The sequence below is a fragment of the Chaetodon auriga genome, chromosome 3, assembly GCF_051107435.1.
Source record: "Chaetodon auriga isolate fChaAug3 chromosome 3, fChaAug3.hap1, whole genome shotgun sequence".
NCBI classification, from domain to species: domain Eukaryota; kingdom Metazoa; phylum Chordata; class Actinopteri; order Chaetodontiformes; family Chaetodontidae; genus Chaetodon; species Chaetodon auriga.
Genome location: NC_135076.1, coordinates 28,470,451 through 28,497,275, shown reverse-complemented (window position 1 = coordinate 28,497,275; position 26,825 = coordinate 28,470,451). Strand labels below are relative to the sequence as shown.

The window sequence follows — 26,825 nt, the reverse complement described above, 5'->3', positions numbered from 1 at the left end:
ATTTATAAACAACTATTTTTCATAAGGCTCTCTTAAAGTATAAGCAATACATTGCATCATAGGATACATATAAAGATGTGTATTGAGTGAGACATTGGACGGTCAGAACTACAAACAACCTATAATTTCTATGCTGCAATAGGATGCATGTTTTCCTCTTGAAGTCTGTATTATGCAGATATGTTTTTTCATTCACAGTAAAGATGACAAGCTGCCGTGCTGTGGACCCAGTGTCATCTCACTGTCTTCTTCGCTGCTCTGGACACTTTACACCGAACACCTGCTCGGCTAACTACGGAAGAATTCGTGTGAGTCACGTGACAAGTTTTGCCGGTGAAACTTCCTGGTGCCATGTCAATTCTTAATTGCTTATTTTTGCTGTAACGTAAAAAAAAAACAAAAACTGTTTTTGCAACAAGACGGGCTGAACTCTACATGCAAGGCACAAAATTTCGTTTGCTAATCGTACCCCGAGTGTCAAACGTATTCGGAAACACGCAGGTCACCGACGGCAATTTGTCAGCTAATGCTAGCTGCTAACGTTAGCTAGCTACCGTGTTTATATAGAGTGACGCCTGTGACACGGATGTGTCGCTAGGTTTTGATCTCCTTCAATCAGCTTGAACGTGTGAGCTTCACGTCAATTAGATCCCAGCATTCAGTTTAGGTTTTCGGGTTGTTAGCTCGCATAATGGCCAACCTGCTTTCAATGCAATGCGTAGCCTCTCTGAGGAAATCTGGAAACCTGATTCATTTCAGATCTGCTGCTCTGGGCATCGATAAGCGAAACTACAGCAGCAAAAAAGCTTCTTCGGGCGAGTATTTGCACCAAAGTGTTGTTCCATCGATGCATTATCAGAAGAGTTTGCCCAGGTAAGGAGCTGAAGGCGCTGTGGATGACCATAGCCCTGGTGGCTTCCTGATTTTTCACTTGTAGTGTTTCAAAGTGCAGAATCATGCCTGAACGTCTTCTCTTCTTCGCCTTTTTTTGTTTTCTTCATATGTTTTGCATCCTTTCATGATCGTTGAATGTAAGAAGGAAAAAGGAGCTAAAGGTGGAATTGGTTTAGCACATTTTTTCACATTAGGCGAACACCTGGCTTTGATTAAACATAACTTTGTTCTCATATGAATGTAAACTGCCTTGAAAATGTCAGGTGGATGTAGTAATGTGCTCTAAGTTGAAGAAGGTGACCCACCAAGCTTTCAGATGGATGTAGGTGAAAGTGCACAGTGGATTTCAGCTCGATGGCCACTAGCGGGCAGTGACACGACGGACATCCAACATGTACTGGACTGCAGAGAGGCTGAATCTCCTGTGTGATGACTGCTTTTTATAAACCATTTAGGCTGCCCATACCAAAACTGGAGGACACCATCCGCAGGTATTTAGCTGCCCAGAAGCCGCTCTTGGATGATAACCAGTTTGGGTAAGTTTTCATAAGAAAATAAACCTTTTCATTTCATTATTTGATACCAATACTATACTGTTCAAAGCTTACCTACAGCAGTCTTTATTGTGTTTCCTTAGAACGACAGAGAAACTTGCAAAGGATTTCCAGACGGGTGTGGGCAAACAGCTGCATGAGGAGCTGGAGGCTCAGGACAAAAACAACAAGCACACAAGCTACATCTCAGGTGAATTCACCAGTCTGATGATTACTGATCTGAACGAGCTTCTCAGACGCACACAAACACTGATGAATATCTTTATTTCTCTCAGGACCGTGGTTTGACATGTACCTCTCTGCTCGTGACCCTGTGGTGCTGAACTTCAACCCCTTCATGTCCTTCAACCCCGACCTGAAGACGGAGTACAATGACCAGCTGGTGCGGGCGACCAATATCGCGTGTTCAGCGGTGCGCTTCATGAAAACACTGCGAGCTGGACTTCTGGAGCCGGAGGTTTTCCATCTCAACCCGGCAAAGAGCGACACAGACGGCTTCAAGAAGCTCATCCGCTGGGTCCCGTCCTCGCTGTCCTGGTATGGAGCTTACATGGTGAATGCTTACCCCCTGGACATGTCTCAGTACTTTCGCCTCTTTAACTCCACTCGGATTCCCAAGCGTGGCCGAGATGAGCTCTTCACTGATGAGAAGGGGCGACATCTCCTAGTCATGAGGAAAGGCAACATGTATGTGTTTGACGTTGTAGACAGGGACGGGAATCTGGTGAAGCCTGCAGACATCCAGTCCCATTTGAAGTACATTTTGTCGGACCCGACGCCAGCACCTGCCTTTCCTCTCGGGGTCCTGACCAGCGAGAACAGGGACGTGTGGGCCGGGCTGAGGGACAAGCTGGTAGCTGCTGGAAATGCAGAGGTTTTACGCGTTGTTGACAGCGCCCTTTTCTGTCTCTGCCTGGACGACGAAAGCATGAGGGACCATATCCACATCTCCCACAACATGCTGCACGGCGACGGCTGCAACCGGTGGTACGACAAGTCCTTCAGCGTCATTCTGACCAAAGACGGACAGGCAGCCATCAATTTTGAGCACTCCTGGGGCGATGGAGTAGCTGTGCTCCGCTTCCAGAACGAGATCTTCAAAGACACCACGGAGCAGCCGCTGGTTCACCCGGGCTCTGCCGCCGCCGCCGTGGATTCAGCCTCCGCCGTGCACAGGCTGCAGTTCAAACTGGACAGTGAGCTGGAGAACGGCATCAAAAAAGCCAAGCAGAACTTTGATTCAGCTGTATCAAAACTCACCATTGATGCCATGGAGTTCAGAAAAGGCGGGAAAGACCAGTTAAAGAAGAGCAAGTTGAGTCCAGATGCTATCGCCCAGCTGGCGTTCCAGATGGGCTTCCTGAGGCAGTATGGACAGACCACGGCCACGTACGAGTCCTGCAGCACGGCAGCGTTCAAGCATGGCCGCACGGAGACCATCCGGCCGGCCACCATGTACACAAAACAGTGTTCACACGCCTTCGTCTGCCAGCCGGGCCAACACAGCGTGGAGCAGCTGAAGGCCATGCTCAACGAATGCTCCAAGTACCACGGGCAGCTCACCAAGGAAGCAGCTATGGGTGCGTATGAGACAGTTCTACATGTGTGTAAATGTAAATTACAACCTGTGATACCACAAACCTTTCGTGCAGTCATAACACTGTAAGATGTCTCTTCCTTGTTTATAATTTCACAAGGTGCTTTGGTAACTTATTAACAGGAATGAATGTTGAGCCTGACAGTAACTATCTCTGCTCACCATTTTGCAGTTCTGTTCACTGCTCAGCTGTGCAAATGTGATATTTTAAGATAGAGAACAAAGAAAAGCTTGTACGTTTCTTTCTAAAATCCCATAATGCACTGCTTTTCAGCCATGCATCACTACACCTATTGCTCATTATTGACCAAACCAGTGAGTGTTTATTACATGTCACTCTGTGATCGGCTGTACTTCCTCTCACCAGGCCAGGGTTTTGACCGTCACCTGTTTGCCCTGCGGTACCTGGCCAGTTCAAAGGGCCAGGCTCTGCACAGCCTGTACACAGACCCAGCTTACGCCGCCATCAACCACAACATCCTCTCCACCAGCACCCTCACCAGTCCGGCCGTCAGCCTCGGCGGCTTTGCGCCGGTGGTGCCCGATGGGTTTGGTGTGGGCTACGGTGTCCATGACGACTGGATCGGCTGCAATGTGTCGAGCTACCCGGCTCGCAACGTCCACGAATTCCTGCAGTGTGTCCACAAGTCTTTAGAAGACATTTTCACTGTCCTGGAGGGGAAGCCGCTCAGCTAAGAAAAAAGTGTGTTTGTCGTCACCAAAGAGAGAAAAAAACAACCTAATTGTTCAGCGATGGTGAGTGTGGTCATTATTCTCAGCCCTCAAACTGTTGATTATCTGGGCTGACATGAAGCAAGTGAGATAATTAATATTTTTTAATGCACCTGAAAAGAAACATGGAGAATCTCAGTGCTTAAATGTAATTATTTTAAGGGAGGAAGTGGTTAAAAATATATTGTTTGAGGCGGTTTGGTATCAAACAAGTGATCTTGTCAACCAGACATTTATTACACTGAACATCTGAAAAAGGAAAAAATGGTCAGCGCCCCATTTTAATGTGATTCAGCCCGCTGGCTTTCAGTCATCAGTCTGATCTCAGTTTTACAGCCACGTCGCTTCTGACAGCAGTGAGCTGAAGCCTAATGTTAAGTGTTCGCTGTGTTTGTAGTTGTAGGGTTACATAGTACAGTGACAGCTCAGATCAGATCAGGAGCGCTGGTCCCATTATTTATGCAGTAGGGCTTTACAGATATCGAACTTCTCTGCAATAACAAATAGAATATGAAGTCAGATTCTGTGCCTTATTAAAATGTGAATTTAACAGACCATTTGTTGACTCACTGTAATAACTATCATCACTCATTTACAGCCTTATTGATGTGGTTGAATGTATTTTGAAATAAAACTTAATTTAATTGCACTTGCTCTATTATTTCCAAGAACATCTTCCCTCTTAAATGGTATTTCTACAGTATACACTACAATATCATCTAAAACATAGACTACAGTTCTTCAGTGCTGACACCAGCAGAGGATAGTTGTAATGAAGTTTATACGAGTAACAAACTGTTTTTCTCATCCTTTATTTAAAATAAAAAACGGGTCCACCAAAAGCAAATGTACAAATGCGGTAGTACAACAACAGAAACATCAGCTAAAGCAATTAAAACGAGACAAAAATCACATTTAGATGGGCTTGATCTTGAAGTGTAGACCGATGAGACTGAAGACGAGACATTTCAGATCTTGCACCAGATAGTAGAACACGCGAAGACCTTCAGGGTCCCTGAAACACCACGTTTTAAAAGTTAGACGTGTTTGTCAGTGACACATACACATCGTCTGCCTTCCAAAGATCTGGACAGAGCACTTACTTTGACTGGTTGACGTCGATCAAGGAGCCGATTTTGGAAGTTGTGAATGAAATGTGCTCGTCCCCAATGACGATCTCCAGCTCCTGTGAAAATCAGGACGACAGACAGGTTATTCTTCCGGCTTCAAGGCCGTTTTCAGCCAAATTCATCGCACAGAGGTGATTTACTGCAGTGCCTTTGGTGACATCATAATCTGTGACCTGTCACTGCCTGATCATGTGATCAATGGGGAAAAAATATTAATGGGTTGACCAAATATTGGGTCCTCTGTATGTGACCCTATTTAACTGAAATCAGGTCATAACGTGGTCACAGCTATCAAAATGTCCTATGGAGTCACCATTTTTAGAACAAACCTGCTCTAATAATGGAAACTGGGCTAACGTGTAAAATAATGTGGTCGCTGTCGGCGGATGGAGTCTCAACAAACCTGTCTGCCAACTCTGTCAGGAGGCGGCCACAGTGCATCGTCCTCCTTGGTGATTTCACTGTCGTCAATGATTCTCTTCAGCTCCTCCATCACACTTTTGTGTACGTATGCCTGAGATGGTAAAGAGAGGACAGACGAACCAGGTTAAATTCTGGAGATGTTTCGAGCTGTGACAAGTGTTTAAAGTGCAGAAATGATGTGAGAACTTTGCTGATCTTCACTATCAAGACCCTAATGACTGATCACAACATCCAACCCTGCTTTAAACACAGTAAGCATGTCCGGTTTGGGTCTAGAAAAGCTTTAAAAACATATTATTATTAATATTATTAAACAATACTGCAGGAAAGCACTAACACTGTTATTAAATGCCAAAAGCTCTGGTCACAACAGCATGGCCTGGTTTAAGAGTAACGTTACTCCAAAAGTAACGTGTTTTAATCAGTTACCTCCTTCCTGATCATGACGTCGTTCTTGTAGTTGCTGTTGTTTGCGTACCTCAGTTTACCTGCAAGAGAGTCATCAGTTTGAAGGAGAAATGTGAGAAAACGGCTCACTTTCAACAAAAGTTACAGGAGTTTGTGAACATCCCTACAGGCCACATGGCGCTTAAACGCTCAAAGGTTATTATTTCAAAGACTGATAAATATGTATTAAATACATTTTGCGGCATTAATTCAGTCTAAACATAAGTTTCATAACACGAATAATAAAGTGGAAAACAAAGAGACAGTTTGGCGCTAGCAGCTCGTTTTGTGTCCGCTGCGGCCTAACAGTTAGCTACTGCCGGGTGGCTAAAGACGTTAGCTTAGACGCAGGAAAGCTAACCCGTCTGAATTACCGCCAAACTGGACTTACCGTCGGGTCTGAATTCAAATTCCAGGAACTCATGTCCAAATTTCCCCTTGTGTCCAACATAATATCTCAAATAGAAGTCACTTGTAGACATTTTACTGTCCAGAAAGTGCTCTTTCTGGTGAAATCTGCGTAACAAAACTTAGCAAGAGCAGCCTGTACCTTCGCCACTCATGTGCGCATGCGTAAAGGATCTTCTGACCCTGGACATTTCTGCCCCGTGGTTTGTCTTTCAGGTGTGTTCGCTCCTGAACTGCGGGCGTATTATGCCTACAATCAATTAATATACTTTTTCATTCATATATTTTGGATTCGATATTTCTCAGTAATTCTCCCTATACAAAAGGACGTTTATTTCTTATCTATTCCATTTTTCCTATTTAATACATTTACATCATATTCGCAAAGTAAGATTTCTCCAGTTTCTTCCAAATAGAACTGTTTTGTGTTGTCTTTTCAGTTACAAATATATTTGCTTATTGTATTGGTTTTCCAGAAATCTTGAAATGTTATAGTTTCTCTGATTAAGTACTTTTTGTAAATGCAGGGGTCTGAGTATGTTCATATATAGACGCAGTGTGGCAACTATTCTGCCTGGAAGACGTTACCCAGGGTTTTATTATTTCTTTTTTAGTATTCTCTCGTCGCATTTTACTGACGTCATCACCTTCCGCACTAAGCTACCGTCCAGGGTGCAGAACACACGTGTGGTTGTAAACGTTTCGCCATGGCAGGCTCTTTTTCTCAGGAGCTCGAGGATTTGTTGAATCCTTTGCCTAAATTTGCTGATCCGGAGGATGGTGATGATGACGAAGCCACCAAAGCCAGAGTGATAGAAGGGTTCAACGAGCACGAGGACGACGACGAAGATGAGGTCGCCTCCAGTAGCCTGCGGAAGCAGAACTCATCCCTGCTGCTGGAGACGGACAGACGGTACGTGGGGAAGGCGGTCTCCCGGAAACAGCTGCTGATGGATATTGAGGGATCTGCTGAGGACGACGATGATGATGATGATGATGATGAGGAAGAGGAGGAGGAGGAGGAGGGCAGCATAGAGGAGCTAGAGGAAGATGAAGAAGAGGATTCTATGGGGGATGAAGAGGCAGATGATGATGATGAAAATTCTTTAGAAGAAGATGATGATGAGGAGGAGTTGGTGGGCAGTGATGAAGAGCTAGATGCTAAACTGGCATCGAAGACGAAGGGCATGACCTTTCCTCAGGGAGTGGACTTCCACAAGCTGACAGAGGGCATGGATGACCTGGGGGTGAGTGAAGAAGATGACGACGGTGACGAGGAGGCCGAAGGCAGCGATGAAGACGACGGCTCCGATGACACTGATGAAGACGACGGCTCCGATGACACTGATGAAGACGGCGAGGACGAGGGAACCGTCCGCACATTTTCTCAAGAGAAAGTAGACGAGGAGGTTGAGAAAGGGAAGGCCGTGAAGAACCAGCTGGGCCTGTGGGACCAGCTGCTGGAGGGTCGGATCAAAATCCAGAAAGCTCTGATGACCGCCAACCAGCTTCCGCAGCCGGAGACGCTCCCAGAGTTCAAGAGGAGGGGTGGAGCAGAGCTCGCGGGGCGGCTGAAGAACACCCACAAAGCCCTGAAGGCTCTTCAGAGATCCCTGCTGGAGCTGCACGATCAGCTGCTGCTGCAGACCGCCGACACCAGGACCATCGCTGTGGGGAGGACGGGAGCGCAGGACGAAGACGAGGAGATAAACAGTGAGGAGGGTGAAGAGGGGTCGGTGCAGCCAGGTGGAGCGCCCAAACGAAAACTGGAGATGGCCGAGTACCCGGACTTCATGGCCAAACGGTTTGCGGCGTTCCAGCCTTACCAGAACGCCACGTTACAGAAGTGGCACGACAAAACCAGACTGACGATGGGCAAAAGCAGCAAAGGCTTCGGGGCGTTCGACAGGAACATACTGATGCAGGTGGAGCAGGTGCTGATGGACAATGACCGGCTGGTGCGTCGCACCCAAACCCGGCGCTCAGAATACAGAGTCCTGGGCAAAAAAGAGGCGTCTGCTCTCACCTCCGAGAGCGTCTTTACGGAGGGAGGGGAGGCGGAGCAGCAGCTGAAAGCAAACACTCACCTGAAGGATCTGGACGAGGACATATTCGACGACGACGACTTCTACCATCAGCTGCTCAGAGAGCTGATCGAGCGCAAGACGAGTGCGGCCGACCCCAATGACCAGGTGGCGATGGGCAAGCAGTGGCTGGCCATCCAGAAGCTACGCAGCAAAATCAAGAAGAAGGTCGACACCAAAGCCAGCAAAGGCCGCAAAGTCAGATTCCACATCCACAGTAAGCTGGTCAACTTCATGGCTCCCATTGATCACAGCTCCATGAGCGACGAGGCCCGCAGCGAACTGTACCGCGGCCTCTTCGCTCAGAACTCAGCCAGAGTGATGTGACGGAGGAGCTCGCGTGGAGCCGACGCCAGCGTCTAAACACGGCGCGGCCTTTTTTCCACGTGGCCAGCAAGGAGACAGAGACTGGGCCGACACTTCTGGTGCTCTGATTGGACAGAACGTGGACTCAGAGGGCGTCTGCAGCTCTTCATGAACACTTTGTACTGAGCAGTATTTTCAGCTTGTGTTTGCCTGTTGACCCATTTGTAATTAAAATATATAACGTGAGTGTTTCCACTAAAACAAAGAGCATATGAGTAATATTTGGATTTGGATCATTTATCCCTAATTTGTCTACTTCAAATGGCCTTTTTAAAATAGTGAGAAGTCCCAAAAATACAAGCTGTGTCCCAGTTCCATGCAAACATCAACTGCATTCAGTATGCTGGTCTTTATATTTGCTTTCTAACAGGGAATGACGCAGCACTCTCACCGTCAGACGTCAGTCAAACTGTAAATTAGGAAGACACCTAATTAAACTTCAGTGAGACGTCAAAATGTGTTTCATGATCTGCATGTTTTTGGGAGAATAACGTCCATCAGCAGCACATAAAAATAAAAATTGAGGTTTTTTCTTCAGTGTGCATACTGACTGTATGCTCATGCTTTATTCTTTTCCAGCGTGAACACACGACAGACTGAAGTCCTGTTTAGAAGGTTGGATTTGGGACACAGCTGCAGATTTTACATGCATCACAGGGTCCAGGTCTGAGGTGATGTTCAGGGTCCTCCACCGGATCCCTTAACAGGTAACTGAAAAGCAAACGAATGCTCAGCGTTTTCTGGGTATCCAGTGTTTGACCAAGCAGCATCTCTCTAATAAAATGTACATTTCTGAGTAAAATAACACTGAGCGTTGATGAGGATTTTAAGTCAAATGCAAGTAACAAATGTGTCAACTCGAGCAAACAAAGAGTACCTGAGAACTTTATCATAAGAAAAACAGGAAGAAAACTCCATCAAACAACATTTACAGAGCACGTTTACATCGGGCGTCTTGTACTTGTGACGTGTTACAGCTCGATGCATTTATTGACACCATTTCAGTGCATGGCTTCACTTCTTTTAAACGATGCTTGCATACACGTGCATCCAAGGATTCAAGTCAAAGAAAACACTGTGTGGTAAATCATAACATAATCAACGGCTTTCTGTCGCCAACATGTTTCAATGAGTCACAGTAATGTCAGTATCACATGAAAATACACCGGTTTCCACAGAGACAGTACAGAGGATGATCTTTGGTGATGTCGTACATCAGATAACTTGAGGTGGGAATCGGTTGTTTTATTTGACTAATAGCTCGTTCAGTTTGTTAGATTGACACAAGACAAAGTAGGTGCAGGACAGACACGAGAAATCTCCACCCATTAGAGCTCTGTTTCAAAATCTATGTGTATGAGTGAAAATAAGCTTCTTAGAGAGCTGAAAAAAGGTGGATTTGCATCGATAAAGGGCGAGTCAGGTCGGAGGGTGCACCTTTAAAGGCCCTGCCAGTAAACAGCATGTTGCTACGCTGCATTTATTGTGTGGTTAAAGGCTGTCGGGGGTGACGGCTGTTTCAGTGCTGTGGGAAAGGCAAGCAGCAGTTTTAAATGAAATTACAAATGAGCCCCTTTGCATTCCTCCCCCTCCGATCTCATACAGCACACAAGCGAAAGAGACAAACGTAACTGAACGCAACTGCTTTAAACCAGCTTCTTCTTCGCTTCCGGCAGAATCAGGTCAGCGGGAGGCCTTTTGAGCTCCTCGCCGTCACTCCTGCCTCGTTAGCCACAACGTCGAGCGCATCCAGCTCAGGCGGGTCCGTCCTCTCGTCAGGCGAGTGCTGCGTTCAGTGAGGCCGACTGCTGGACTCCATGTTTGGCTGCTTCTTCGTTCCGCAGCCATGAAACCACCCGTTCAGCCGCTTGGTCAGACCTCCAGTTAGAATATCCTGGATGTGTTGAACTATGAGGTTTATGGCCACTGTGCAGGGAGACAAAGAGAAGGTGTGCTCCAGGTGATGTGGTTACATTTGAGTCACAAAGGTCAGCATCACTGCAGATATTCCCAAAAATAAAGAGCCTGTGATGTTGGATCATTTGACAAAACTTACGCTTGTGGTGAGCTTTGTGTAAATTTGTCCATCGTTTTGTTTTATGTGTGTGACGTTCTCATCTGCCTGAGCTGCCCTTTGTGTCTTATGCTAATTAGCAAATGTTAGCATGCTAACAGGCTAAAAAGGCATGACCAACATGGTAAACATGACTTGCATTGTCGCTGTGAGCATGTTAGCATGCCGGTGTTAGCATTTAGCCCAAAGCACTGGCTGCAGGCTCCTTGTTCAAAGACTGCCAGGTGTTCATGTGTGGAGAAGCTTGAGGTTTAACCACGTGACACACGAGAGGCCCAAACTGGGGCGAGGTCAGCGTACGCATCCTGCTTGGAGACAGTCAGAGATCTGCAGCGCGGCTGTGCTTTCGCAGTTTGTTTCGGGTGGTTTAAAGCTCTTTTCTCAAATCAATAGACAAAACTGTTTAGCCCTCCCGGCGGAAGACTTTCTCTTCCTGAGTTTAGAGAGAGACGCTCAGAGGTCAACAGTACGCACAGCTGCGTCCTTTATGATAACACTGTTTAGTGTCTCCAACATTTGCTTTTAATTTCTTCGCTATCATCTCGAATGTTGTAAAGAATCTCCAGGATGCAAAAGCACAAATACTCACCAAGGTTGTCAGCTCCTCTCGGTATGATCACATCAGCGTATTTCTTCGTCTAAATAGAGTCGATGGAAAGCAGAAAGGTTGGACCATGAGTGAACGCTCAGGGACACGAGCATGCAGACCGAGCTGATCTCTGTTATGTGCGGAGCAGCACTTACTGGCAGACAAAACTCCTCAAACGCAGGCTTGACAAAAGTGATGTACTGTGCTAGAACGCTTTCCAAGTCCCGTCCACGTTCACTTATATCTCGCAGCACTGGGGGAAATGACACCGGGGGAAAGTCTGAATTAAAGTTCTGCATTTTGGGAAACACTTATTCGCTCATTTCCTGAGAGTTTCTGTCAGTGAGAAAACTGAACCTGCTCGTGTCTGTACAGCAAATACGAAGCTGCCGCCAGTTTGTTTGATCAAGGTCACAATTACTGCGTGTGGATAAGAAATATCTCAGTTCATACGTTAAACCACAATTTGTCAGCGTAAACTTAGTTTTTATCCAGATTAAATAAAGATTTAAGTTGGATTTCATTAACTGTTTTCCTCTGCTTGGGCTATGCTAAGCTAACCAGCAGCTTCATATTTAGTGGAATTAGTCTTTTCATCTAATTCTCAGCAAGAATGCAAATGAGCGTATTTCCCAAAAATGCCAAACTGTCTTTAATTGAGCCTTTAACCTTTCGTGTTTAAAAACAGTGGATTTGTCGAGCCGTGCCCGTTTGTCTCACCTCGTCGGGACAGACGTGTATCTGCGTCAGTGTCCACGAACAGCTTCATCTGGAAAAGATCTCGGATCTCCTGAGAATAGAACATCAGGATGCCTTCAAACAGAACCACGTCAGCAGGGTACACAGTCACGGTCTCTTCCTTCCTGCCATGCGAAGACAAGAACAGTAAATGTTAACCAGTTAGCCAACAAACTGACTATTATCACTTACACATCTTTACAGATACTCCTGCTGCATTATGATGCATTGGACATGTGAGCTGCGTGTGCTGAAACATGCAAATATTCTCCTCTAATGTCGTCCCTCTATGGATTTGAGAAGACTCTTTCACCTGGAGTGGGAAACGAAGTCATAGACGGGGATGTGAACCGTTTTTCCCTCCTTGATGTCCCACAGAGTTGCGATTATGAGGTCGTTGTCAAACGCATCTACACAGACGGAAAGAGCACAAAGCGGTTCACATCATTTCTGAGCAGGATGAAATGTCATCAAGCAAACCTCACACCACGATCCTGAATCGCACACAGATGCACCGCTGGAGTCGCCTCTGAATCAGCGAGGCCGGAGCTTCCCGGCGGGACTCGTGCAGCTGTTTGAGGCCAGCTGACTCACATACCCGGGTGGTCGAAGTTGAACTGGCCCTTCAGCGCCTTGGCCTTCTGCTCTGGGGTGAGGACCCTGTAGAAGCAGTCCTGGCTGAGGATGGCCACTTGCCGCTGGTGGTGGTCTATCTCGTTCTGGCCCAGCAGCTCCATGATCTTACTGCACACCGACGACTGGCCACACAAGAAGAAGGAAACAAGCAGCATGATCACATTCAAAGGCCTTCTGTGAGCCGTCGTCTGTGCAAAACCAACACATAACCGTTTACTTTTACTTAATTTACTCGTGTGTTTGTGGACTGGAAACACAGTTTTATCTGTAATTAGGAATCAGTATCAGTTTAAAAGCTGCAGACGTGGATTCTTGATATCACATCTGAGCCTGGCAGACAGATCCACTCACTACAGATTACAGTTTACTCCCCGTTCAGATAACGTGCGGGAGAACAGGTGGTTCTGTGAGCAGTTACTCCTATGGGAAAAACAGGAAGTCAGACCACAACTGTCTGCTGAACCACAACCCAAATTCTGTTATTTACTCACCTCTAAAGATCCACCTACTGTCACCTCCACAACAGTGTGAAGGAACAGATCCTTCCAGGTTTACGGTGTTCAAAATGTCACGCGCTGCAGCCCGGAGGCTCGACTACCTGAGCTGCTTCGCTGCCTCTCTGACATTTCATTAACCTAATTTGTCACACGTTAAGAAGAATGAATCAAGACTTTGATTTTGCCTCCGGGTGTGTACCCTGATGACCTGAGAGCAACTCTGCAAAATCTGAAGCTGATGCATCCGATCTTCAGGAGACTCCTGACACACTGCACAGCGTTGGGCGCAGAATAGAGGATGATAATGCAGATATTCGGCCTCTCGTGGCCCTGAGGACATCGTTATAATGCCGATGAGGCAGTCTGTGAAATGAAAATCATGAGGGAGCTGGAGACAGTTGAGCAGAGCCGGCGGTGACATCAGTGTCACAAAGAAGAGAAATCCACACATCTGGAGGTTTAACATCCAGAAACAAACATCCTGCTTCATCACACCTTCATACAGCAGTCTGCTTCTGCTAAACTGGGGAGTTTATTGATCTCTGAATGTCTGCAAGTTGAATTTTTTGGTTTTCATGAGTTTGTGCCTGCAGACCGTGCAGCTGATGCCAATTAACTGAAATCTCACTTGGCAGCCTTTGTGTCCCCTGAAGTTGAAAACTGTGAAACGTAACAGACAGACAAGAGTCCTGAGGTCTAATCTCCGTTCCTCAGACATGTGTTTTATTATTAACCTTCTAGGAAAAAGCCTGTTTAGAAATGCATGTTATCCTGTTTGCAGCACAGGGCGGCCTGCACTCCGCTCTCTGCTGATCAGGCAAACCAATCAGTCTGATTGATCCAGCAGAAACATGCTGAATAAGAAACGACGGAGAAGACAAAAACATGCTCGTCATCTCTGAATCTCCACAAAACAAATGTTACAGATCCACCCGCGTCGGTTCACACAGTCAAACCCAGCAGACACCTTCCACACGGCCGGAAATAAAAACCCTCCGCTGTGATAAAGCACCAACCTTTCCGCTGGCCGTCCCTCCAGCCACGCCGATGAGGAAGGGCTCCCGGCTGGAGCTCTCGTGCTCGGCTTGGTCACCTGGCTTTGTCTCGCTGTCGCCTGTCATGCTTCATCTGCAGCGCGATGCGGCCCTCTGACACGCGGGGGTGTCTGCGCTCCGCGTGCGCTCCTCCCATTTCATGATGATGATGATGATGATGATGATGAAATCAGAGGTGAGTATGGTACATTTAAATTGTGACTCAGTTACAGTCGAATTATAAAAACTGCAGTCTGCTGTTTCACCTGACAGTGAATTTTAACAGTTTCATTTAAACTGACTTTCTTGGAATATAAACCAAAATTTGAGTTAAACTCAGCTCTCCATTCGCCTTCTTTCACTGAGATAAGATAATTTAAATTAGGACATTTATTTTATTGTTTTCTGGTCCACAGTATTCTGTCTGCAATAACGCTAAATTCCATACAATACTGATAAATACCGAGTATATCATTGCAGTAGAAGTTTTGTAGTTTTTACTCAAACAAATAATTTTTTTTGGAATATTTTAGTCCTCCAAAATGTTTGTCCTCGTTTTACCTCCCAGTAGGAGGACAATAGAAACACCTTAATAGAATAAAATCCAGTAGGCCCCCACCACATAACCCGGTCTGAAAATAAGCAAAGGTTAAATCAACACCTGTGTGACCCAGTGCCAAACATAAAATAATAACAATAATATGGATTATTATTATTATTATTATTGTTATCGTTATTGTTATTGTTATTGTTATTGTTATTGTTATTGTTATTGTTATTATTAATATTATTATTATTATTATTATAGAACAGCGGTACTGTGTTTTATGAATATTTAAGGTACAATTCTCTGCTGAGGCATTTGAACCGGAAGTACTTTTCTCATGCTTGTCTGGTGGCTAATGCTGACAGAGCTCAGCGGAGCTGGAGCTGATCCGTGTGATGAGTTCAGGACGTCGTCTCTAATTTAAAATCTGCTTTTTGTCTCAGCGGCCAGCTAAACGGGACACCACCACCATGAGCACCATGTTTGCAGACACGATTCTGATCGTGTTCATCTCGGTTTGTACGGCGCTGTTAGCCGAAGGTGAGTGAACGTGACCGGTCGACGGGCTGTTTGAGCAGGCAGGCATCGTCATACCGTCCAGGAAACACACTTATACTTAATATTTTTACACCATTCCGGGTCACATGGCGAGGAAATGGAATAATTTTGTAATATTGATTAACTGTTCATTTGAGATCCAGCATTCTGAGAGCTAGCCAGCGAAATTAGCTAACAGTGCTAATTCTGGTCAAAGTGTCAGACAGATCAAGAGATAGAATTTCCGGTAAAAAAAAAAATATTTCACAATAATAGTCTTAAAATAATCCTGTTGAAACGCTTGAATTGGCTTGTCTTTGTTCACCCCCTTTGGGACACTTGTCTCTGCATTGGACCCATCCTAATTAAGGAGAATAGAAATGAAATGAAAAAACGTTCACATTTATTATCATTTACACACAAGCTAACCTCTTCTTCCTGTGTCCTCCTCAGGGATTACCTGGGTTTTAGTCTATCGCACTGAAAAGTACAAGAGGCTAAAGGCTGAAGTGGAAAAACAAAGCAAAAAACGTGAGTGACTCATACATGAACCTCATGCTTAATTGTTTTTATTGGGATATTTAATTAATTTTTTGTTATTTGTTTATTTTAGTTGAGAAGAAAAAAGAAACCATCACAGAATCTGCAGGACGTCAACAGAAGAAGAAAATTGGTAAGAAGCCAGTAAACAAAGTGACAGAAGAAGACGTGTTTAAGCAAGCATGAACAGACTGAACAGAAAACCTGGAGACGCTCTGCTGACATGAACAGCCCTTTTTTCTCACATAAGTGATCTGAATATTTTACAGAAAGACAAGAAGAGAAGCTGAAGAACAACAACAGAGACTTGTCCATGGTGAGAGACAGTTTGTCTTCACTGAGTGTGTGATGTTTTAGCTTAGAGGAGCCAAATCCATCAAAACATTTTCATGTATTAACAGGTTTACTGACACTTTCACATCATCAGTATTAGAAAATACCGTGTCACTCAACATAGTCAGCAGTCAAATGTAATCAGATTCATGGTTTTCATTTCAGTCTTCTGTGTTTGTTTGCAGGTTCGCATGAAGTCCATGTTCGCTATCGGCTTCTGCTTCACAGCTTTGATGGGCATGTTCAACTCCATGTAAGCTGATTCATCTTTTCATTTAAAAATCAAACTAGATCAAAGAAAGAGGAGAAAAGTTGAAGTGCTGATGACTTTCAGGCTGTTTGTCACTGAGAGCTGAAGACTTCTGGTTGGTGTTCGACAGACGGACATTCATCAGATGCATCTTCGGTCTGTCTCTTGCCTCTTCTTCAGCCTTCGAGCTCTCACCGCTGTCTGCTTTCGTTTTGTGCAGCTTTGACGGACGAGTCGTGGCCAAGTTGCCGTTCGTGCCGCTGTCTTACATCCAGGGACTGTCGCACCGCAACCTGCTGGGCGAGGATTACACCGACTGCTCCTTCATCTTCCTCTACATCCTCTGCACCATGTCCATCAGACAGGTAACGTCCACACTCGCCGTGACTTCACACTCAGGGTGGCCTGAAGCCTTTTAATGGACAGCTGTGCTGGAGGGGATCAGAGTTGTTTTGGAGAGGAAACACGACAGTTTCTGAGCAGCAATGGTTGCAGCGGCGCACACAGACTGCACGCATGCTAATAGTCGGTATGTTAGCATGCTACGTGTGCTGACACGCTGGTGTTAAGCTCAGAGGACAGATACTCAGACATCTCAGGATGAACCTCGTGAGGAGCATCCTCTGGTTTTTCCGGTCTGTGCATCTGATTTGATTTGCTAACATGTTGTTTCCTGTGGCGCCACCTTCAGGCCGAGCATCGTCTCCACACAAAGACATCTAGAACAGCAGAGCTGCTCTCTTCTCAGTTTTCTCATAGCCGGAAAATGTTTTTTCTGATGTGTGATGAGGATCAGGAGCCTCACAGGCTGCTAGTGTGACTGTTGATTTCAGCCTCGTTGATGTTTTAAAGAAATCGAAGTATGAAATAATTAATAATCGCACCATCAGAGGAAAACACAGATTGGAAATGAATCTGACTGAGACACTCGTATTATCCGTAAACTTTATCAAACTGAAGTTTGTGTGATTCTGTACGTTTCTTGTATCAACATGATGTGAATCTTACAAACAAATTTATCGTTTAATTTTTTGTTCAAAGTCAAAGAAGTCTCTTTAAACAGCTGAGTCCTGTAGCTTTAAGGAAGCGCTGCGGTGGAACTATTTTCATCTGTGGAACTATTTTCATCTGCGGATTAATACACATGCGGTGTTCTAGTGAGAACCTACAGCAGCATAACAGTGTGTGTGTGTGTGTGTGTGTGTGTGTGTGTGTGTGTGTGTGTGTGTGTGTGTGAGGCTGACTCAGAGTAAGCTGAATCTCCCATGTTCGTTGAAATAAAGGAGCGTGTCACCTCTGTCTCTCTGTCCTGAGCGTTTCGTGTCGCGTCTTTCCTCCAGAACATTCAGAAGATGCTCGGCCTCGCTCCCTCCAGAGCCGCGACGAAGCAGGCCGGAGGCTTCCTGGGACCCCCTCCCCAAGCGGCTAAGTTTTCCTAATGATTGGCCGGCTCGCCGCCGCTGCTGCTGCCCTGCGACCGCGTGCCGTCGTGGCTGCCTCATCACAGCACTGACGCAGCTGCCTCTGCAGTGCTGGAGCCAACGTATTATCCGTTGCAGCTACGTTGATTTCTCAGTCATGTTTTGTTTATTTAACTTTGATTGTGTCACTAAATTAGAGGAGGAAAAGTTGTTCTTAATTACACTGATTACCAAAGGATGCAGATGTCTACCTTGTATTCAGAACACGCCGTATATTGTTTATGGATTTTAATGAATAATTGGCAAAGTAACATCTGATCCATGTGTCAGTATTATTGTATGTATCCTCCTTTCTTAGATATGAATAAAGTTTTATGATTACACTTTGGACTTGTTTCTCATTTTCAATGAAAACTCCACTGTGGTAAAAGTACAAAAGTAGTAGCAGTAGAATATTCTTATTGTGCCCAAAGTGAAAGTGCCCATGCACAATGGCCCATTTCAAAGTATTTTATATGAAATTATTGTACTATAATTATTTATTTCGTACTATATAAGCATCACTAATGTCGCAGCTGGTAAAGGTTAAGGCTAATTTTAACCACTTTGTGTACTGCTGGGTGGTTTAATCCAAAAAATACATCAGAATTTATTCGTTTATTACATTTTGTATTGATCCGACTCTGCAAAATAGCTCATGACTAATTTTTGTCCAAACACATGTAGAAATGTTCAAAAAGTACCTCAAAGTTGCACTTTAGTACAGTACTTTGGTAAATATACTTCGTCACATGCCACCATTGTTTGCGTTGTTTTGTTATGAGACGTTCACGGACTGATAATAATAAATGTTTATTTGTTTGTTTGTTTGTTTGTTTGTTTGTTTGTTTGTTTGTTTAACCACAGGAGGAGAAATCTTAAGCATTTCATAATCCTCTTTCTGACTCTTGCCACCAATAAAAACAAACGTATTTCAGTATTGTTGTGCAGAGTGACGAGAAGACCTGAACCTGTAATAAACCGCTGAGCGGCCCTGCTGCCGACTTTAGCCCTGAACAGGACGGATGAGCGGGTTAGACAGTGAATGGATGAGCGGGTTAGACAGTGAATGGATGAGCGGGTTAGACAGTGAATGGATGAGCGGACGTTTGTAAGAAGTCTCTCTGTAACACTTGAACCATTAACTTGAGAATAAAGTGAAAAAAAAACCAAACACGTCTACTCCGTGCTTGAGTCTCTCTCGGAGGAGACAGAAAATAGAAATGAGACGCGGCCGAAAGCGTTTGTCCAGCAGGATGAATGAGGCGTGTCCCCTCCGTTAGTAGGGGCGTGAATTATCCTTCATATGAGACCTGTTGTTCAAACTTCTTCCACGCAGTCTGCAGGAACATTCACGGTGAGTCAGCAGCCGTTTTTTGTCCGTGAATTAAATGACTATATGTAAAAAGAGCTGCGCGTGCGCTCGTGCTAGCTTAACTAACGGCAAATGCTATCTTAGCTAACGGTTAGCGCTAGCTTAGTTAACGGTTTGAGCCTGCAGTGAATGCTCTTATAACCTAAAATATTAATCTGCACAGTCGCTTCCAGGCACACGCTGAAGGACTTCCCTGAGACAATGTCCCAGTCTCTTCTTGACACCATGCCCGGAGCCTCCACGGGGACCGTGGTCATCACGGATCATCTGAATTTTTGGGGAGGGAAGCGAGTGAAACCCAGACAGGAGCAAAACGCAGAGCCCGTGTTTGAACCAGCGACAGGTGAAAACTCAAGTCCGCTTTATCAGTGAATGCTTCATGTGTGAACTCTGTCTGAAGACCTCTGTGGACAAAGTTAAAGCCCCGTTCAAAGGTTTGTAGGTTAGTGGTGCGTCTGCAGCGGGGTCATGAGGACGCGTCGTTATGTAACTGAAACCCCACCTTAATTCTTCTTCGGTGGTGGAGCAACTTTGGTATTTTAGATTCAGTGAAAGTAATTTAAAGGGGAAATCTTAAAGTTTTCCTTCTGCATTTGTTAGCTGATGTGATTCACGTCGTAATTAATGTCAGATGCCATAACTGTGAAGTTCTGGTATTAAAAACACGGCAGCATGAAAAAGTCCTTCACAAAATAGAATAGTTTCCTCTTTTCGAAGTATCGACAGCCTGAACAGTAATAACTGTCTGGCTTTTGTAACGTGTCGCCGTCTGCAGGTCGCGTCCTGTGTCAGATGGTCCCCTGCGGGTCTGAGGAGGTGGACGAGGCCATGAAGAGCGCCCACAGCGCCTACCTGATATGGAGCAAGATGGCAGGCATGGAGAGGGCTCGGGTGATGCTGGAGGCCGCCCGCATTATCAGGGTGAGACGGTGGAGCTGTTGTGTCAGGACCGTCTGCATAACTGAGGAGTAGCCAGGCAGATTTCAGGGTTGCACAACATAGATTGGAGCTGACGGATGCAGTAAGACACTAGTTACTCATTAAAAGCACAGACTCCCCCCTCCTGCCTCCATTCACTGCTGGCCTACATTTGCACAAAATAAACCTTTTGTGTGTCTGTGTTTCCTCTGTTATGTCAGACGGGATTTTAACCCCAATCTGTCACTGTGCTTGCATAATCTCAAAGATATACACACGTAATGACACCACATTACCACAGAGTGTCATTTTAAACACATCTGGCAAAGTTTTACTTGCTCTGAACTTGTTGCTGTTGTTCCTCTAAAAACAGGAAAGACGGGAGAAGATTGCAAAACTGGAAGTCATCAACAACGGGAAGTCCATCACTGAAGCTCTGGTGGACATCGATATCGCCTGGCAGTGCATCGAGTACTACGCCGGCCTGGCTGGAACGCTCGCAGGTGTGTGCACCGACCGACGCGTCTCTCCTCCTCAGAAAAGCGGGATTTTAAAGTTTTAAAGTTTCGCTGTGTTTCGTTCATTGAAGGCCAGCACGTCCAGCTTCCCGGCGGAGCGTTTGCTTACACCAGGAGGGAGCCCCTGGGTGTGTGTGTGGGCATCGGTGCGTGGAATTACCCCTTCCAGATCGCAGCCTGGAAGTCGGCCCCCGCTCTGGCGTGTGGTGAGTTTGTAACCACGTTATGAATAGAGCTGAGATCATTCTGCCTGTTCGTCTCATGTCCTTTGCTCCAAACGGCCGTGCAGACCATAACCTGCGGCGTTGAAATGCGGTTGTGTTCAGGTAATGCGATGGTGTTTAAGCCCTCTCCCATGACCCCCGTGACCGCCGTCATTCTGGCTGAGGTCTACAAAGAGGCGGGGGTTCCCGACGGGCTCTTCTGTGTGGTGCAGGGTGGAGCAGAGACCGGCACCCTGATCTGCCATCACCCGACCGTCGCCAAGGTCTCCTTCACTGGCAGCGTGCCAACAGGCAAAAAGGTACAGAGTCCAACACAACGCTGTGATTTTTAATGTAATGTTGATAATCTTAACTGAAGAGAACGAAGCCGTCGTAGAGCCCAGACGACCGAAACAGACTGCAGCATCCCAACTGTCCCTAAACAAAATCATCCTCTTTTCAAAGGACCACAGCAGAGTTTTTAAAGGTTCTTTTGTCGCACTCAGGTGATGGAGATGTCTGCAAAGGGGGTGAAGCAGGTGACTCTGGAGCTCGGAGGGAAATCTCCGCTCCTCATCTTCAAAGACTGCGAGATGGAGAACGCCGTGAAGGGAGCGCTCATGGCCAACTTCCTGACACAGGGACAGGTGAGGCGGGAGCATCGTGTACGCGTTTCATGACGATCAACACGTTCTTTGTGAGCTCTGATTGGTTCAAATCTCTCTCTGCCTTTTAAAGGTTTGCTGCAATGGGACCAGAGTTTATGTGCAAAGAGAGATCCTGCCCCAGTTCTTGGAAGAGGTGGTGAAGAGGACGAAGGCCATCCCTGTGGGCGACCCTCTGCTGGACGGCACCCGAATGGGAGCGCTGATCACCAAACCGCACCTGGAGAAAGTGTTGGGATTCGTCAACCAGGCCAAGACGCAGGTGTGTTTCTAACACACGTCAGATGAGAGGAAGCTTTAATGGTCCCTGCAGGAGAGTCGAGCAGCTGTGGAGAAGCATTTATCTGAGAATTAATCAGCTGTGATGGCGCCTCTGGTGCTTTCACCACACCTCAAAGCACTCACATGAAGTCTTAGTGCTTCTCATAATCGTTTGATGGATTTGTGTGTTTGCAGGGAGCCAGAGTGCTTTGTGGAGGAGAGCCTTTTGTCCCCAGTGACCCCAAACTGAAAGGGGGCTACTTCATGTCGCCCTGCGTCCTCGGTAAGCTTCTCCAGTGTGTCTTTATTCTTTGTGACTCTCGTTTGAACCCACTGCAGCTGCCGTCACACCATCTGTGCAGCACATGTTACATCCAGGCCTTCCTCCCCGCTCAGACAACTGCAGAGATGACATGACCTGCGTGAAGGAGGAGATCTTCGGCCCGGTCATGTCGGTGCTGCCTTTCGACTCGGAGGAGGAGGTGATCAAGAGGGCCAACAACACCACCTTTGGACTGGCCTCCGGAGTCTTCACCAGGTCAGCAGAGGACAGATGCTTTGTAAGAATTTGCAAACAGACTGTTGACGTTTCTGTGCTTTAAATGTGAAACCGCCGCCTGCAGGGACATTTCTCGAGCCCATCGCGTGGCTGCTAACCTGGAGGCAGGAACCTGCTTCATCAACAACTACAACATCAGCCCTGTGGAAGTGCCGTTTGGAGGATACAAGAGCTCAGGTAGGATGTTTCACTCTAAATATACTCAGAATGACCACTTTTATTAATGTACAGGCAGCAGAAAGTGTTGACCTGAGCTCTGCTGTGCTGCACCAGGCTTCGGCAGAGAGAACGGACAGGTGACAATCGAGTACTACTCCCAGCTGAAGACGGTGGTCGTGGAAATGGGCGACGTCGACAGCCTCTTCTAAACTCCTCCCGCCAAGTTTACGCGGCTGTGAACTGTGAACAGACTTCTCCCTTCAGGCGCACGCCATCCGCCTGACATGAGCGCCGTTAGCGCTCTGTTCTTCGCTCTGTCTGCGTACACCTGCGCACTTACAGACCAACATCTGCTTCTTAGCTGCTCGCAAGTGAGCAGGTAGATCAAAGTAGAAGAATACAGACCCTGCTTATTAAAGACAGTGTGTGTGTGTGTGTGTGTGTTACAACCAAGAGCCTTAATTAGAGCTGCAGTGTGTGAACTGTGAATCAGCATTAGATGAAAATAACTAACACAGTTTGGTGTCAGATTTTTATACTGAAAGCTTCACTGTTGGACAGCTAACACCTTTTTTTTTTGAATAAATAAATAAAATGTTTTAGCCAAAAACTTTGTTTGTTTTTTTTGTTGCTTCTTCATTAAATACGTGATGGGGGGGGGGGGGGGGGGGGCTAGCTGATCATCTCCATGTTGTTTAATACGTTATGTGACAGTTCAATGCCAGCACATATTCAGCCTCCAGTGCTGTGTTGTACCTGCTCTGTTGTAACTGACCCAGGTCAGCTCATCAGTATTAGGTGAGTATTGCTTAACACAGTCCTCACCTGTCCTCATTTATTTTATAACAATGAACTGCAAGTGCCTGTGCTGATGTATTGTATTGTTATTGTGACTATCAACTTTTAATTAGTCACTGAGAGGGAGAAGGCAGGGATCTGTCTGACACGCTGAGTCCCAGAATATATGAAGCCATTGCTGCTGTTCAAGGGTGTTTATTGACCCTTTAAGTAAAATCAAACTTTCAGCCTTAAACGATATGCAGATGTTATTGCATTACTGGACCTTTAGATGGTAAATGGCCTTCGCGGTCAACAGAAATAAAGGCACCATACCTCACCCTCACTCTGTAACAAACAAACTGATCCCCAGGCAGGTGCAGGTGATATCAATCAATCAATCACTCTGCCCCAGTGACACTCACACCCAGCCACACCTCCACATAGACACACCCACACAGTGACAAGGTGAGAAAACACATCCCAGCTCCTACATATTAGTATTTATCACCATTCATACACTGTTTCCATGTAACTGCCATCACCTGATATAAGCACAAACTGCTTTTTCTCAAATGTTGAATCTGCGTAACTGCTCAGCATTAATTCAGGGGTAACATATTTAAACATCTGTGCTCTGCGAATGAAACTATGCACCAGTATTCAGACATGCTTTTATTTTGACGACGTGAACCGGAAGTGATTCGATCTCGGTTGATCTGTTATCCATCGTTAGTTAGCTTGCAGTTCAACAATGCAGGTAATGTAGTTTTAAAGCTCGTGTATTATAAATTACAGTATGAAACTTTGTTGGATTATTTCTGATATTTTCATTGACCTTTTCTTTGTAAACGCGGTGCTTCTGGTCTCCTTATTGTTGAGCTAGCAGTAGCTAACGCTAGCTTGCTAAAGTAGCTAACAGCTAACCAGCGTTTAGCTAGCTCGGTTGACATAATAATAAATATAAACTTGAACTGTAATTAATGTGACGACCTTGTGGTTTTGTCAGACTGTCGTTGGGATTATGCGGTGTGATTTTTTTTGTGTGTGTCTTTTCTGTCTTGCAGCAACGAGAAGAAAAGCAGTTAGAGGCGTCGGTGGAGTCTCTTATTTCTCGGGTCGCTCACGTCAAAAACGCTCTTCACAGTTTTATTTATAAGCTGGAAAATGAATACGAGCGATTAACATGGTCAGTAAACAAGTTATTAAAGGTATATTTCATGTCCTGCTGAGCTTTAAATGAAAAATCTTTCTTAAATAGTCAGTTTTATGTTGATAGCGTCACAGCCAACAGTGTTGTTTAGGTCAGTCATTGTCATTAAGACCTCAGGCTCAGCTGTTACCAGATGACGGAAGTTTAGTAGGTGTCGAGGCTTTAAGCGTTTTTATTGGTTTTATATCTCTTAAGATGAGTTGGATTTGAGCAGAGGGCGCCCAAACTGTCCCCTTAGCCCAGCTACAGTGTCCAAAGAGGCATTTTGACATCCAGTTTGAACATCTGTCTGTGGATGACAAACCTCTGTCTGTGTTAAGATGGACTCGTGTTTTAGTGAAGAAACAACGTCTGAACAGAGTTTAGGTGGTTTTAAATCTGTCTTTATGATGGAGGGCGTAGACAGCGTCCTCCACCTGTCAGCTTTACAGACAGGTGCGTCCACACCAACATAAACAGTCAACGAGGTGAAACAGCCTCACATGCTCCGACGTTCAGATCAGAGCTGTAAATTTGTCCTTTGTGACGTGTGCTTGTGTCTTTCAGGCCGTCCGTTTTGGACAACTTCGCTCTTCTGTCTGGTCAGCTGAACACCATCAACAAACTACTCAAGAATGAGAAGACGCCATCCTTTCGCAACCAGGTTATAATACCGCTGCTTCTGTCTCCAGACCGAGACGAGGATTTAGCGGTGAGTATCGGAGCCGCCGGCTGACCTGTCGGCTTCCCGGAGGCATTTTTTAAGAAACTTCCTCTTCATGTCCTCCGCAGAAACTCACAGAGCAGCGCGTCCCCGTCTTCAGCCACGAGATCGTGCCAGATTACCTGCGGACCAAACCCGATCCAGAGGTGGAGGAGCAGGAGAAACAGCTGAGTGCCGAGGCAGCACGAATCGGCCCAGAGGTGGCGCAGGTCAGTTTCAGTCCGGACGGGTGCTGAGATGCTGTTTCACCCACACTCAGACGTGTCAAACAGGTTGTAAAGCAGCCTCCACCTTCTGCTGTGGACATGCTTTAACTCCTCCGGCCGTACTTTTATGAACAGAAACAGATCCAGACGTTGAACAAACTGTGTTCCAACCTGCTGGAGAAGCTCAACAATCCTCGTGACGACAGAGATGCAGAGAGCGCAGGTTTGGCTCGCCGTCAGCTGATTGACCTCCAACCTGTTTCTGCACTGAAACGTGTTCTCACGAGTTTTTCCTTTTCCAGCGATACGACAGAACAAACCGTCTTTCAACCCCGCCGACACAAACGCATTGGTCGGAGCTGTCGCGTTTGGAAAGGGGCTTTCCAAATGTCGGCCTCCGGGTCCAGTGGCCCCCGGGCATCCAGGACAAGGGCCCATGATGAGCGGGGGTCCGACCCTACAGCAGGTCACCATCGGCGGTGGTTCGGGCCAGCAGGCAGGTATGGGAGGGCCGGTGGCTCCTCAGCAGCAAGGGCAGCCAGGTAGGAGACCTGGAGAGCTGGGTTAGTATTTCACCTCCTTCCTCTGAGCGTTCAGTGAGTGAGTGGACTGATGTTGAACCCTTAATGCTCCTCGTCTCCTGTGAACGTGTGAGAACGTTTGGACCATTTGTTGACTGTTTAAATTACGAGTATGAAGGTTAGAAAACAGATTCTGTAACGATCGCAGCATTTTCACAAATTTCAACTAATGTTTGTGTGACTTACTGCATAAAGTGATGATGATGATGCTGATGATGATGATGCTGATGATGATGATGATGATGATGCTGATGCTGATGATGATGATGATGCTGATGATGATGATGCTGATGATGCTGATGATGATGATGCTGATGCTGATGATGATGATGATGATGATGATGCTGATGATGATGATGATGATGATGCTGACTCGACCTCAGCTTTCTTTTCACCCTTTAAACTCTGAGCTTCCTGATGTTCGTCGTTGATTCCTGCTCGGATGACCTTTGTTTTTGTGTTTTGATATTTTTCTCTCTCAGGAAAAATGCCGAGCAGCATCAAGACAAACATCAAGTCGGCGTCGGGTTCGATGCATCCGTACAACCGATGAGCTGCTTCATTTCTTCATCAGAGACTCTTCGACAACACTCACAGAAAAAACTCGTCAGCTTTGAATCAGCCGCGAAGTCGCTCTGCCCTCTGAAGCTGTTTCACCGACCATCTCAAACATAAAATCTGAATCTTCAGGTTTCATGTTTTTATTTTTGATACACGTTCTGTGTTGGAGCCACTAGGTGGCAGCATGTCATCATTTCTGGGACAGTTTGTGCTCTGAAGCTCTTTGACTTTTTTAATAAAAGATGTGTTAAAAGGA

At 45.9% G+C, this 26,825-nt stretch overlaps 7 protein-coding genes across 9 annotated transcripts; 5 read left to right on the top strand and 2 right to left on the bottom strand.

Moving 5' to 3' along the window:
* Window positions 1–306: 306 nt before the first annotated feature.
* On the top strand, window positions 307–4,431 carry cpt2 (carnitine palmitoyltransferase 2). Its single transcript, XM_076726967.1, has 5 exons — window positions 307–873; window positions 1,350–1,430; window positions 1,532–1,638; window positions 1,724–3,028; window positions 3,413–4,431. Exons 1-5 carry the CDS (start codon window positions 692–694, stop codon window positions 3,739–3,741), a joined length of 2,004 nt encoding a protein of 667 aa, XP_076583082.1. The 5' UTR covers window positions 307–691; the 3' UTR covers window positions 3,742–4,431.
* A 142-nt stretch (window positions 4,432–4,573) lies between these two features.
* Window positions 4,574–6,348, bottom strand: magoh (mago homolog, exon junction complex subunit). The gene is made up of 5 exons (XM_076726968.1): window positions 6,169–6,348; window positions 5,760–5,818; window positions 5,311–5,421; window positions 4,881–4,963; window positions 4,574–4,792 (listed from the first exon to the last, which is right to left on the bottom strand). The coding sequence occupies exons 1-5, from the start codon at window positions 6,257–6,259 to the stop codon at window positions 4,693–4,695; spliced, it is 444 nt and encodes a 147-aa protein (XP_076583083.1). The 5' UTR covers window positions 6,260–6,348; the 3' UTR covers window positions 4,574–4,692.
* Window positions 6,349–6,845: 497 nt separating this feature from the next.
* On the top strand, window positions 6,846–9,433 carry aatf (apoptosis antagonizing transcription factor). The gene is made up of 2 exons (XM_076726987.1): window positions 6,846–8,817; window positions 9,215–9,433. The coding sequence occupies exon 1, from the start codon at window positions 6,893–6,895 to the stop codon at window positions 8,594–8,596; it is 1,704 nt and encodes a 567-aa protein (XP_076583102.1). The 5' UTR covers window positions 6,846–6,892; the 3' UTR covers window positions 8,597–8,817; window positions 9,215–9,433.
* On the bottom strand, window positions 9,321–14,345 carry uck2a (uridine-cytidine kinase 2a). The gene is made up of 7 exons (XM_076726988.1): window positions 14,186–14,345; window positions 12,635–12,794; window positions 12,350–12,446; window positions 12,019–12,161; window positions 11,454–11,551; window positions 11,299–11,347; window positions 9,321–10,561 (listed from the first exon to the last, which is right to left on the bottom strand). Exons 1-7 carry the CDS (start codon window positions 14,288–14,290, stop codon window positions 10,428–10,430), a joined length of 786 nt encoding a protein of 261 aa, XP_076583103.1. The 5' UTR covers window positions 14,291–14,345; the 3' UTR covers window positions 9,321–10,427.
* Window positions 14,346–15,078: 733 nt separating this feature from the next.
* Window positions 15,079–18,218, top strand: tmco1 (transmembrane and coiled-coil domains 1). The gene is made up of 7 exons (XM_076726726.1): window positions 15,079–15,290; window positions 15,741–15,818; window positions 15,901–15,960; window positions 16,097–16,143; window positions 16,346–16,413; window positions 16,631–16,775; window positions 17,751–18,218. The coding sequence occupies exons 1-7, from the start codon at window positions 15,221–15,223 to the stop codon at window positions 17,847–17,849; spliced, it is 567 nt and encodes a 188-aa protein (XP_076582841.1). The 5' UTR covers window positions 15,079–15,220; the 3' UTR covers window positions 17,850–18,218.
* Window positions 18,219–19,084: 866 nt separating this feature from the next.
* aldh9a1a.1 (aldehyde dehydrogenase 9 family, member A1a, tandem duplicate 1) lies at window positions 19,085–23,134 on the top strand. Of its 2 annotated transcripts, none has more exons than XM_076726725.1 (12): window positions 19,085–19,227; window positions 19,419–19,588; window positions 20,021–20,166; window positions 20,537–20,666; window positions 20,753–20,887; window positions 21,008–21,204; window positions 21,391–21,531; window positions 21,623–21,811; window positions 22,006–22,093; window positions 22,207–22,348; window positions 22,434–22,546; window positions 22,643–23,134. In XM_076726725.1, the coding sequence occupies exons 2-12, from the start codon at window positions 19,447–19,449 to the stop codon at window positions 22,735–22,737; spliced, it is 1,518 nt and encodes a 505-aa protein (XP_076582840.1). In that variant the 5' UTR covers window positions 19,085–19,227; window positions 19,419–19,446; the 3' UTR covers window positions 22,738–23,134. The 2 variants fall into 2 exon arrangements, with proteins under 2 accessions (XP_076582840.1, XP_076582839.1); XM_076726724.1 differs by having other exon boundaries at window positions 19,090–19,227; window positions 19,409–19,588.
* An 858-nt stretch (window positions 23,135–23,992) lies between these two features.
* On the top strand, window positions 23,993–26,825 carry med8 (mediator complex subunit 8). 2 transcript variants are annotated; one of them, XM_076722174.1, is made up of 7 exons: window positions 23,993–24,065; window positions 24,373–24,494; window positions 25,065–25,209; window positions 25,290–25,430; window positions 25,563–25,650; window positions 25,730–25,969; window positions 26,491–26,825. In XM_076722174.1, the coding sequence occupies exons 1-7, from the start codon at window positions 24,060–24,062 to the stop codon at window positions 26,559–26,561; spliced, it is 813 nt and encodes a 270-aa protein (XP_076578289.1). In that variant the 5' UTR covers window positions 23,993–24,059; the 3' UTR covers window positions 26,562–26,825. The 2 variants fall into 2 exon arrangements, with proteins under 2 accessions (XP_076578289.1, XP_076578281.1); XM_076722166.1 differs by having other exon boundaries at window positions 25,730–25,990.

What these genes read in the sequence shown, in the direction of transcription:
- cpt2 (XM_076726967.1), top strand. Translation starts at nt 692, where the DNA reads ATGGCCAACCTGCTTTCAATGCAATGCGTAGCCTCTCTGAGGAAATCT. An exon ending in TATCAGAAGAGTTTGCCCAG is followed by an intron (nt 874 to 1,349) that starts GTAAGGAGCTGA and finishes TAAACCATTTAG; the next exon opens with GCTGCCCATACCAAAACTGG. An exon ending in TTGGATGATAACCAGTTTGG is followed by an intron (nt 1,431 to 1,531) that starts GTAAGTTTTCAT and finishes GTGTTTCCTTAG; the next exon opens with AACGACAGAGAAACTTGCAA.
- magoh (XM_076726968.1), bottom strand. Translation starts at nt 6,259, where the DNA reads ATGTCTACAAGTGACTTCTATTTGAGATATTATGTTGGACACAAGGGG. An exon ending in CTGACAGAGTTGGCAGACAG is followed by an intron (nt 4,964 to 5,310) that starts GTTTGTTGAGAC and finishes TGATTTTCACAG; the next exon opens with GAGCTGGAGATCGTCATTGG. An exon ending in ATCGACGTCAACCAGTCAAA is followed by an intron (nt 4,793 to 4,880) that starts GTAAGTGCTCTG and finishes GTGGTGTTTCAG; the next exon opens with GGACCCTGAAGGTCTTCGCG.
- aatf (XM_076726987.1), top strand. Translation starts at nt 6,893, where the DNA reads ATGGCAGGCTCTTTTTCTCAGGAGCTCGAGGATTTGTTGAATCCTTTG.
- uck2a (XM_076726988.1), bottom strand. Translation starts at nt 14,290, where the DNA reads ATGACAGGCGACAGCGAGACAAAGCCAGGTGACCAAGCCGAGCACGAG. An exon ending in GACTTCGTTTCCCACTCCAG is followed by an intron (nt 12,162 to 12,349) that starts GTGAAAGAGTCT and finishes TTCGCATGGCAG; the next exon opens with GAAGGAAGAGACCGTGACTG. An exon ending in TACACGTCTGTCCCGACGAG is followed by an intron (nt 11,552 to 12,018) that starts GTGAGACAAACG and finishes CATTTCCCCCAG; the next exon opens with TGCTGCGAGATATAAGTGAA.
- tmco1 (XM_076726726.1), top strand. Translation starts at nt 15,221, where the DNA reads ATGAGCACCATGTTTGCAGACACGATTCTGATCGTGTTCATCTCGGTT. An exon ending in TACGGCGCTGTTAGCCGAAG is followed by an intron (nt 15,291 to 15,740) that starts GTGAGTGAACGT and finishes TGTCCTCCTCAG; the next exon opens with GGATTACCTGGGTTTTAGTC. An exon ending in GCACCATGTCCATCAGACAG is followed by an intron (nt 16,776 to 17,750) that starts GTAACGTCCACA and finishes TCTTTCCTCCAG; the next exon opens with AACATTCAGAAGATGCTCGG.
- aldh9a1a.1 (XM_076726724.1), top strand. Translation starts at nt 19,131, where the DNA reads ATGAGGCGTGTCCCCTCCGTTAGTAGGGGCGTGAATTATCCTTCATAT. An exon ending in ACTTCCTGACACAGGGACAG is followed by an intron (nt 21,532 to 21,622) that starts GTGAGGCGGGAG and finishes TGCCTTTTAAAG; the next exon opens with GTTTGCTGCAATGGGACCAG. An exon ending in CATGTCGCCCTGCGTCCTCG is followed by an intron (nt 22,094 to 22,206) that starts GTAAGCTTCTCC and finishes CTCCCCGCTCAG; the next exon opens with ACAACTGCAGAGATGACATG.
- med8 (XM_076722166.1), top strand. An exon ending in TCGGCCCAGAGGTGGCGCAG is followed by an intron (nt 25,431 to 25,562) that starts GTCAGTTTCAGT and finishes TTTTATGAACAG; the next exon opens with AAACAGATCCAGACGTTGAA. An exon ending in CAGAGATGCAGAGAGCGCAG is followed by an intron (nt 25,651 to 25,729) that starts GTTTGGCTCGCC and finishes TTCCTTTTCCAG; the next exon opens with CGATACGACAGAACAAACCG.